Genomic DNA, 11,099 nt, shown 5'->3' with positions numbered 1-11,099 from the left:
GACCTTGTACCTATAAAACAGTCAGTATAAAGAAACAATAGCCTTGTTGAAATAAGTGTTTAAGATCAAAGGGGAACATACATTTGGATATATCATTTCCATAGATTTTTTTCTTTTTTAAAGAAAAGCTACCCCAGTCTGGTAAACATTGCTGCCTACCAAGGAGTTAGGTTATTAATTTTCACTCAGGTTGAGACAAAGAGTGAGAAAAATTATTTGGATGTGGGAACCTGGAAGATCTATATGATTTCTATTGCGTATTAACTAGTTGGACTTTAATGTTGGATGGACATGTGTTAAGGAGAGCCGGGAAAATCAGAGAATGGGGTCTTCTGGTCCATCTCACACCTTGGTTGTAAGAAAATATGCATATACAGAAGTTCACCAATTTTCCAGAATTAGAAGATAATAAAATACACATAACAATCATCTGGAACCCTAACCCTACCTTCCTTTTCCCTTTCTGTCCAGTTAGTTCTCTTCCTAAGGTCATGCCAGTAACATACCTGTGGGGGAGCTTAGTTCTTGGTTTTACTCCAGCAAGAGTTTACCTCCAAGGGCCTGGTAACGCTCCTGCCGCACCCCCAGTTCCACCTGGGTCCCCAATTCCAACAGCCCCAAATCCATGCTCTTGCCAGATCCGCACACGGAAAGCACCGCCAGGATCCCGGAGGCGTGGGAACCAGCGCCGGGAGCTCCTCCTCTCGGGCTGGGCTGGGCGGGGCCGGTCCCGCCAGGAAAGTGGCAGGTGCCTCGCGCCTGGATCTCAGTCTCTGGCGGGCTCCCCGCGCGGTGCGCGCAGCCAGGAGCGCACTTGCCGGGCTCCAGGGCCGGCAGCGGGCCAGCAGGGCTCCGTGCGCGGGACCTGGGCCCGTGTGGGAGTGCGCCGACCTCGCCCGCCTAGAGCCTCGCGCCGCCCGGACGTTCCGCAGGTGGCAGAACCCGCCGGACCAGCCCAGCTCGGCACGACTCCCGGCGGCGGCGGGTGGCCCCGGACTTCCCGCTTTCGCCGCAACCAGGGCGCGCAGGACGCCCGTCGCGTCCCGTCCCGTTCCGTCCCGGAGCTCCCGAGGCCGCCCCGTCGGGCGGGATGGAGGCGGAAGGGGACCCGGAGGAGCTGGCCCGGCTGCGCGCCGTCTTCGCCGCCTGCGACGCGAACCGCTCGGGGCGCCTGGAGCGCGACGAGTTCAGCGCGCTGTGCGCGGAGCTGCGCGTGCGGCCGGCCGACGCCGAGGCCGTGTTCCAGCGCCTGGACTCGGACCGCGACGGCGCCATCACATTCCAGGAGTTCGCGCGCGGCTTCCGCGGGGCCCGCCGCGGGGGCCGGCGCCGGGGCTGCGGGCTGCGGCCGGGGCCCGCTCCGCCCGAGTCCCAGGCTGGGTCCGACTCCGGGGACAGTGAGGAGGACGAGGACGACCAGGACGCGGCCGCGGAGGTGCTGGCGGCCCCTCGGGGCTCGGCTGGCCCTGGCCCCGCCTGGCGGGACTTCCAGGCGCGACTCGGGGAGGAGGCCAAGTTCATCCCCAGGTGCGTGTCTGGGTTGGAAGGCGGGCGGTACAAATGGTGTTTCTGTGCAGACTCACTGAACCCTCTCTTCTTGGTGAGTTGCTTTTCTCCATTCACGAACTTTTCCGAGACCGCGGTCCCCTGAGAGTTCAGGAAAGGGCATGCGTTCAGAATAAGGGTGTGGAGGAGCAAGTTTCAAATGCCCACTTCTGAGCCCTGCAAAAGGTGCTTGGTTAGTTACAGGGGCCACGGTGAACTCCTGTGTCCAGAGATTCTTCCAGGACATGGGCGAGGAGCTCAGGCTCCTCGGTGCCACCTGGTTATGTCATCTGCTGGAGGACTTCCGGGAGCTGGGGGCGGTGGTGACCCGGGCCCGTGGCCAGTTTGGTCTTCGCTATAGCAGTTTTTGCCCGTGTTGTTTTCCTACTACTAAATAGAAAAAGAGACCTTATTGGGCATCTATATTGCTGGGCACATATAGGTATTTTATAGAGTTCATCTGTTTAAATTTCAGAATAACTTTGGGGACGGGGTAGGCTTTCTTTTTTCCCACGGATGAAGAAACTTAGACCCAGAAATGTATGCCTATAAAATGTCAAGGGACTTGCACAGTTAATAAAAGCGCAGGGATTTGATCCCAGATGTTGTGAATTGAAAAACTGTCTTTATATACAATAGAATAAAATGATAAGATTATACAATAAATTCTCTACTCCTATGACTGATTCCAACAGAAATAACATAATATAAAGTTACTAACTTAATTCTTAGCAGGAAAGGGGATGCCTGCTGGTTCAGGGCAGGGAGGTCGCACCGCAGGTGTTTTTTGGTTTGGGATTCGTTTGCTCTGTCTCTGCCTGGTGTCATGGTGTGTCTCTGGCAGCTGCGATCACGTCTTCCTCACGCACTACAAACATGTGAATGTTGTAACACGGTTTTTTTTGCTTTCTGCTTAGATTTCAGTTGAAATTTTTTGGACCTCCGGCTACCATCATTAAGAAAATCTGAAATACCTCGTGTTAATTGGCAGTTCACATATCTGAGACATAAGACTCAGAAAAGGAAAGTTCCCTGAGAGACAGGCAGCAGTGAGATGGGCTCACCTATTCATAGATTAGACTTTTGGGGCAAGGAATCCTCACTTCGGCCTTCTCCCAAATTCTCTCTGCAGTTTGGAAAGTATAGGGAACATGGGATGGAGAGTGACTCACTGCAGGATAAGAAGGATTGTGTGAAGAAAGAGGGTGTGATACTCATCTTTTCTAGTATTTACAAATGAATTAAAATTCAGTGTCTCCACCAGGGAAGTAGAAAATTTAAACATTGCTATACACTCTGCTCTTTGAATCATCCTTCACTTTGTCACTTGGTTTAGGATCAGCAAATTAAAATGGTAACACTTTTAGGAATAAGGAAGAGTGAGTTCACATCATATCATTTTTATGTATATATGTACACGCACATATGAATCTACTTTTCACAGTTGTCAGGTCTCAGCAGCAGTTGTTTGACACTTAACCCTTAAGTAATTAAAACGAGCTTCCTAGGATCAGTGTACAAACTGGAACTTATTAGTATTGATGATATTATCATTATAATATGTTTCAAACTCTTCAAAGGTTATTACATTTAATGGCTACCAGTGTCACCTGGTAGACTCGTGTCCTAAGCCCCACCCCCTTCTATGGGAGATAAACAAGTACAATATTTACCTTCCTGTACTTGTTTAAGTGGAAAAGAACTGAACAGAGCTGCTTCATCTGATTGTTGCCATGGCAGCCATAACTGTTTTGGTAAATTGGATTGCTTCTATTCCACTTCCTCATACAGCTGTTCTCCTTCCTTTCCTCTCATCCAAATGTGATAAAAATCTTTTGTTATTGATAATGCCATTGCCATTATTTCAGCCAAATAAATTCTGCAAACATTACTGAGTGTCTGTTTTGGGCTGGATACTCTTTTAGGTCCTGTCCTAGGTCCCCGCAGACAAAAAGAAGGACAAGATGTAGTTCATACCCTCAAGAAGTTCATAGTGTGGGTGAAACATTTTTCAAAAATTTTCTCAAAGACCACTTAAAGGCAAGATAATTATTTGCAGGAAGCTCCATCTATTGTAGACATAGCTTGACACACTTCTGCAAGCAGGAACTTTCTTTGAAGTCTTGAGTTCTCTTTTTTAAAAAATTATGTACTTGGTCATTTTACTCCATAATGTAGTGGAGCTGCTTTTAATATAAAACATGCTTTCTTCCAAGGGCAAATTGTCTTTCTGGAAAGGTGCGCTGGTTCATCTGGAGGCTTTGTTTCCCTCCTGGCACTCTCATCTTCCCCCTGGTACGCTGTTCCATGCCTGTGGGGTGGTAGAGGATATATTCATATACAGTTTGAGGAGAACAAATACCAGATATAAGAATGGTTGGGTAGGCCAGTGTGGCTCAGTGGTTGAGCGTCAAACTATGAACCAGGAGGTCATGGTTTGATTCCTGGTCTGGGCACATGCTGGGGTTTTGGATTCTATCCCCAGTGTGGGGTATGCAGGAGGCAGCCAACCAATGATTCTCTCTCATCATTGATGTTTCTAACTCTCCCTCTCCCTTCCTATCTGAAATCAATAAAAATATATTCAAAAATAAAAAGCATGTTTGGTTCCTATAGAGGCAAAACATGGCAATGATTTCCATTTCAAAGTTTATTCAAGCTCTTAGATCAAAATATTAAGCAAATTTGGGTTAAATTCTCCAGTCATCAGTTACTGTGATATTAGAGAGAAAATAATACTGCATTTTGAAAGGATGAAAATGGGATCTGGGATGTGTCAACACATTCTTAAGTTCTTTTCCTCTTAGAAAACTGAAGGCTCCTTCCCTTAAAGGATGGGGGAGGGAGGTTTCCAAGCAGTCACATGGCCTGGGTATGTATACATGGTGGACAGGGTCAGGACGGATCGTTACCACTTCATAGTAAGCTGGAACTAGGTCAGCCAGCAGATGAAACCGGAATGGGCAAGGTGATGTAATTATGTAAGAGAATTCTGGAAGGAAGATTGTTCCAGGTCAAGAGAAGCCCACGAAGTGGACCGAGAACTTCCGGGGAGAGACAGAGAGCAGACTTGTACTAACAGCCTCGCTGATTTCTGGTGCCAGGGCCATTATCTTGGTGAAAGGGAGATGTGTACTCAGTAGGTACTTAATAAATGGACTCAATTAATATTTGCTGGATGAATTGGATAAGACTTTGTCTTCAGTTCCTTGGTTCATATACTGAGAAAGCAGTTAGTTCATTCTGGATGCCTTTTTTTTCAGTTCTTGATTTTTATCAAGTTCTCTGTGAAAGCTGGTCATGGGGTTCAGAGATTGGCAGGGAGAGAAGGAAATTGTGTGTGTGTGTGTGTGTGTGTGTGTGTGTGTGTGTGTGTGTTCATTGAGCATTTGCCCTGGGGCAGGGGAATGGCGGAAGTCATCTCTGATCAGAGCTGAAGCTTTCAGAGTTTTCTCATTTCCATTTGAAGCAATTTTGAGTGTCATTTGTGAAATGATTCAGTTTGATAAATTAGCTTAGAACCCCACATTCTCAGAACAGAACCATGAGGGTCTAGCTGACTGGGACCACCATGCTTTTATGAATTGGCACAGGTTCTGCCACAATAGCCAGATCAGGGATAGACCCAGAGCTGGTGCCTAGAGTGTAACAGGAGGTAGGGTAGCGTGATTGGCGACCTGCTAGACAGGGCTAGGGTGGCATTTGGTCAGGCACTAAAAGTGGTTCTGTGTAGTCAGATGGTCCCTTCTGGTTCTGATATTTGAATTTCATCTCAAGCTAATACTTTATTTTTGGCTTCCTAGCCCCGGATATGTATCCTGGCCTCCCCAGCCTTATAGAACTGCCAGTTTTGGATGCGCACACAGTGGGCAGCTTTTCTCTCAGGCTTTGGTGAGAGATTATTTATTCTGCCCTGGTGGGTGGGCAAAAAGAAAATGGCTTAAAATGGGATGTCATTGGAAGACTACGCTCCAAGAACCTCAGACTCTTCTTTAGCTTGTCTTTTAACCTGCAATGTTGATTTACTACTCATCCAAATCACTGTTCAAAATCAGGGTCCTACTGCTCCTGTCACTTCGAGTTTGTGACACCCTTGACCTCTTTCTTGATTTCTTTGTGGTTGCATAGTCTTATTTCATTTGTGAAGTGGAAATAGCTACTACATGTTAAACTGCCTTGAACGGAGGTGTGGAAGCTGACAGCTGAACCTATAGATGATGGAAGAGGTCAGAATTCCATAGTGATTCAAATGTCTGTTGTTTCTTTTCCTCCTAAGATGGTATATACAATATACATTCTTGCTTTATCTATATCTTGCCAGGGCTTAGGGAGCCCTTGACTGCAGTATGTAGTTGGAAGGAAGAAGTGGGAAATGGTTATCATGGGTATTCAGGCTGTTTCTGTCTGATTATATTAGTCTCATGTCAGGTTGTAAAATGCAAAGTAAACACTAATTCTCAGAGAAAAGCTTTAAAAGTGGAATGAATGTATGACACATATGGTTTCCTTGGAATTATTCCCCACCAAAAAAAAAACACAACAACACACAACAAAAACCAATTTCATTGCTTCAATTTGTAAATATTTGGGGTCTTCCAAATTGTAATTATGAATTTTAACGCTTGAGGCCTTAGCCTGTGCATCTTATAAAAACAAGATATACAGCCCAGAGTTGTGTGACTCAGTAGGTTGATTGTAGTTCCATGCACCAAAAGGTCACCAGTTCGATTCCTGGTCAGGGCACATACCCAGGTTTCGGGTTCGATCCCTGGTCAGGATGTGTGTGTGAGGCAACTGTTCGATGTTCTCTCTCACATTGATGTTTCTCTCACTTTCTATCTTCCTCTCCCATCCTCTCTCTCTCAAATCAATTTTAAAAACATTAAAAACACACCAAGAATACACAGATGCAGCCACTGTAACTTTTTAATTCTTTCTCTGGTTCTCTCAGTATTGATGTGCCTGCCAGTGTTCTAGGAACTAGTGAGACTTTTAAACCTGACCCTCACTTTCAAGGAGCTTATTGTCTCACCTTCTTAATTATCTAGAAGTTTTTGATGCCTGAAGGACCTGGGATGCAGTACGGGGAATGGAAAAACACTTCCTGGCACATACCCCGGACTATGGACATTTCATGTCAAGGGTGTTTCTCAAATCAGGGCTATAAACCCAAAGGGGTATTTACATGTATGCTTGGGAGTCTTAGAAGACTAAACATTTCGGTTTTCATTTAATGAAAGATAAAAAAAAAAACCAGTTAATTTGAGCACATTTGGAGGTGCCTGGATGACTCATCCATTACAGATTTGGCTACACAGCTTCATAACCTGCCTTGTGATTAAGATTGTACAGAATCCCCCAACACTACAGTCATTGCTGTGGGGGGAAGAGGAAGGCAGAGCAGTGAGCTTACTGTATGAATGATGTGTTCATGTGGAATGGAGTGACCGAGAACACAGCATTGGGTCATCTGTAGTCTCAATAGAAAGTGGTAGGAGAATGGGGTTTGTTCATGTAACCCTGCTCAAAAGAGCCACATGCCAGCTCCTGGTACCATATGGACATTGGCTGTGGTGATTTAGTTTCTGTTCAAGTGCACCCTCCTGTCAGATTAGGTGAATGTTGCTGATTCTGATTTCAATGATTTAGTAAATGTGTGTTGGTCTTATAAATTTTTGGAGCTGTAAGTATAAGGAGCTTATATCTGGTTTATATTTGTTCATAGTTAGGTAATATGATATAAACAATATTTATGTCAACTCTGGAATCCATAGGAAGTATCTTCTTTACTAAGGTTGCATATTTATCAAGTGTGAGAAATATTCTTCTAAAAGGCCTTGAAATCCTCAAGAACTACATAGGATCGAGAACATTTGTTTCTCTATTTTTCATTGCGAATCTACATTGTCTGTCATTTAAATTGAGGGCATAATGCTGTGGAGAAAAATTCATCTTAAATTGTTCTCAGTCTTGTCATTTTTCCACAGAAGGAACTCTTTTCTTGCCTTTTTCCTCCCTCCTTCCTGCGCTTCCAAATTTTTTTTCTTTTTTTGTAGCCACATGTGCCCAGGACTGCGCTGGACCCTGGCTTTCAAATAGTATCCTATCAAAAATCAAAGTTTCTTGGCCAGTTTCTCTCTATCCAGAGGTGATGGCATCAGTGAGGGTACAGAGTGGAAGAATCATGAGGGGGATGGTCTGGATTCAGCTCTCACCAGTGGCCGGAAATCAAGCAGACCAATTAAATTCAGGGAGTTTCCTCCTGTGTTCAGTAGAGAAGTTATCTCCAGTCATCTACTGTGGGGGTGTCACAGCTCCAGCAAGAGAGACTCTAGGCCCCTGTCAGATGATCTCTGGGTTCCCTTTTCTTACCTGCGGGTGACTGATGCGGTGGATGGGCTCACACTCAGAGGCCTCTGGGGCCAGGCGGGTCACATTGCTTCAGTGGACTGGAGTGGAGTCTGGACCAGGAGGAGGCTCTGCTTCTTCTGTTAGGGGGATGGACAGTTGCTGCCATGCTGGATGTAGGCCCAGTCTTGCCAGTGATGCCAACTTATAAAGATGGTGAAAAATGCAGATGTTAAATGAAAATTTCTAATTTTGCATGATCTGTGAAGGTCAAAACATGGAGATGAAAACAATACTGTGTCCAGTTTGCAACCTCTATTTTCTACCTGTGAATGGTAAATTCACTTGTCAGGTATGATCTTGCTTTGAAGATCTGTGTTGATGCTAGGGTGTGGTTCCATGGCATTCTAATTCAGAACTTTCACTGTGCTCCTTCTTCCCCTTTCAAGTTGGTGGAATAGTAATTTGACCCAGAAATACTCTGTTTTTATTCTTGCTCTTGGACAAGAATAATTGGCTTTACTCAAACTCTACTGTGTTGTTAGTTATCTCATGCACAAAATGCCCTCACAGCAACCTCCAGACATGCATGACCAAATGTTTGAGTACTGTCCCCTAGCCAAGTTGACAAGTAAAATTAACCATCACAGTCACGAAGGAACTTTCTCAGAGTCTCAGTTTTTGAGATTTCCTATGTTAGGGGAATCAGTTTCGAAAAGATCAGAGAGCATTTTTTAATGCCTTCAGCTTATAAAATATGTACCAGAAAACTTTCAAATATTTATTCGAATCTGGAAAAAAATCCCTGTACATATGTTCTATTCCTCCTGTACCCCTTCCAAATGCCTCAACACTTCAAAACAACGTACTGAATTTCTAGGGCAACTTTAGAGTTATTAACATTTTTCTATCTGCCAAGAAAAGCTTTGCCCTACATGTGCTTATGGCTCTAAGATGCTCCCTGGGAGAAGAGGGTTTATTATTCACACTTGTCTCTACCCTTTCCTTCTCACCCTTCAGTCTCATTCTTCATCTAAATATCTGTAACTCCAAACTGAGCGCGTCCGATGAGACAGCTTGGATTTAAGCAGCCTTAGCCGTCTGGGAAGCCAACCCAACCTTTACATGGCTGCACTTTCCCAGCAAACTAAGTGCTTGCTTGCTCACTTCCTTTCTTCCTTCCCTTCCTTCTCCCTCCTTCCCTCTCTCCCTCCCTTCTGCAAATGCCTTCTGGAAAGGCATTAAGCTAAAAAATCCAAAGGCTGAAGATTTAATGAGAGACAGTAACAAATTCCTTTCAGTTCGAACAAGTTCTTACTCTGCTGTCCCCCACTGCTAGTTTTTTCCCCTGAGTTGGTTGTTGCTGACAGGGATGCAATTTGAGAGGCATAGGGAAGGCCAGATACAAAAGCTCAGCCATCGGAAAGTGGCTAGTTCCAGGCTCCTATTTCCAGGATGAGGCATCGTTCAGTTCCCAGGAACTCAGCAGACACTAGTTTTAAATCTTTTTCTCAGGCTTTGATCCTCAAGGGCCTCAGACCAGCAGCATTGGCCATACCTGAGAACTCTTCTAGACGTGGGTAAATAAATTATAGTATTTGTAGATCTGTTATCCTCATTGCTGTGGAGTGTTCCACTGTGCAGAGTATCACAATTTATCCATTTTACCTTTAATGAATGTGTGGGTAATTTCTACTTGGTGGCTATTACATGTAGTACTGCAGTGAGCAGTTTTATCATGTGTCATTTGGTAAGCATGTGGACACATACAATGCATTGCTTGTAATAAATGCAAAATATTTAAGCTTTCCTTGCTAACTCAGGTAGTCTCGCCTTACCCCTGGGCAGTAGTGGAGTGATATTCCTAGGATTTGTGGAGATGGTAGTTCAGCTTGACTTTTTTAGTTCAGCTTGACTTTTTTAGTTCTTGTAGACATTTTCTGTTCTTGCTGTCGGTTACAATTTACTATTGTCGGTACTTCCTTCTTTCTTGGGGACCTTTATTTTTTGAAGATTCAGAAAGTAAATGATCAGATATATTAGAATTGTGTTTTAAAACCAGTGTTGGAGTGCAGGCTATTCCTGAACTAAGCAGGGGTGTCTCAGAGACTGTTCCTCATTCTTTCCTGACTCTCACCCTCTGGATGGACTCTTCATGGTGCCAAGTTACCTGAGTTTCAGATGGCTGGAGTGCCATAATGTTGAGATTATTATTATTTTTTTTGCAGTTTTATTTTCTATTTGTATCCAAATTTTAACTCCTTTTCCCATTTTGTTCATATTGAAAGCTCTCCAAAGTAGACATTTTAGTTCTAAATGATCTTTTTAAAAATAATGCCATTAAGAAAGGTAAGCACAAATCATGGATGTATAATATATATATGAAATCATATATATATAGGCACCAAGCCAAGAGTGGCTGTGGGTTTATGCTGAAATGAACCCTTGGGAGTCTGGCAAAATAGGGACTTACAGCTCTCTCTTAGGCTCCCAGGTGATCATTGAAGTTATTTTTAATACTCTTTTTTTTTTTGAGTTAGGTAAAAGCTACAAAAACTATACATGAAGGTGAACAGATGCTACTGCTTCATGTTTGTTTGTTTTTCTTGTCCATTCACGTGAATTTTTGTAATACTTCATTATAGCTTCTTCTTTAGTACTTAGATTTAAAGCTACTGTTCAACATATATTTCCGTTTTGTTTAGTAGCTTTTGGGCTAGTTGTACTGCCCAGAGGGGTTGTTATCCATGCAGATGAGAGAGGAGGGCAGCTTATACCACAGGGAGCCAGGGAAGAGTAAAGGTTTGGGGTGGAAACATAAACTGAGATAAATTAAATACACAGGTCACTTATCTGATGAACCAGTGCTTTGAGATGATGACTCAACTGGGAGAAGACTGGGTTTTTCTTTTCTTGGCTCTCCTGCAGGGCTGGGGTCAGATTCCTTCAGGAGATAGTGTTTGCAAATCTGAGGCTCATTTGCTCTTTTAGTGGGCTGGGGCTCTGGGAGCTCAAAGAGGGCTAGTTTTCAGGACAATTGATACTTGTATAATATGAAAAAGTCAGATTTTAATAGGATTTTTAGCTACTTTCTTTTTTTAATAACATCCCAGAAAATCACCTTTCGGTTCTTCAGAAAATCAAATGAAAAAATAATTAAATTCCTGCAGGTTGCCGGGAAAGCAATGAAGTGGACAGGTGATGAG

At 44.1% G+C, this 11,099-nt stretch overlaps 1 protein-coding gene across 1 annotated transcript in view; it reads left to right on the top strand.

Annotated features, from left to right (window-relative positions):
* The first annotated feature begins 720 nt into the window (after positions 1 to 720).
* RASEF (RAS and EF-hand domain containing) overlaps positions 721 to 11,099 on the top strand; it is a 53,936-nt gene continuing 43,557 nt past the window's right edge. Inside the window, exon 1 of the mRNA XM_081104216.1 lies at positions 721 to 1,527. Within this exon, the coding sequence (XP_080960342.1) occupies positions 1,091 to 1,527 (437 nt within the window). The 5' untranslated portion in view covers positions 721 to 1,090. The remainder of the gene's footprint in view (positions 1,528 to 11,099) is intronic.

Source organism: Myotis nattereri (genome assembly GCF_964212035.1).
Source record: "Myotis nattereri genome assembly, chromosome: 12".
In the NCBI taxonomy this organism is placed as follows: Eukaryota; Metazoa; Chordata; class Mammalia; order Chiroptera; family Vespertilionidae; genus Myotis; species Myotis nattereri.
The sequence above is the reverse complement of the archived record's forward strand: the minus strand, read 5'-3'. Positions and strand labels throughout refer to the sequence as shown.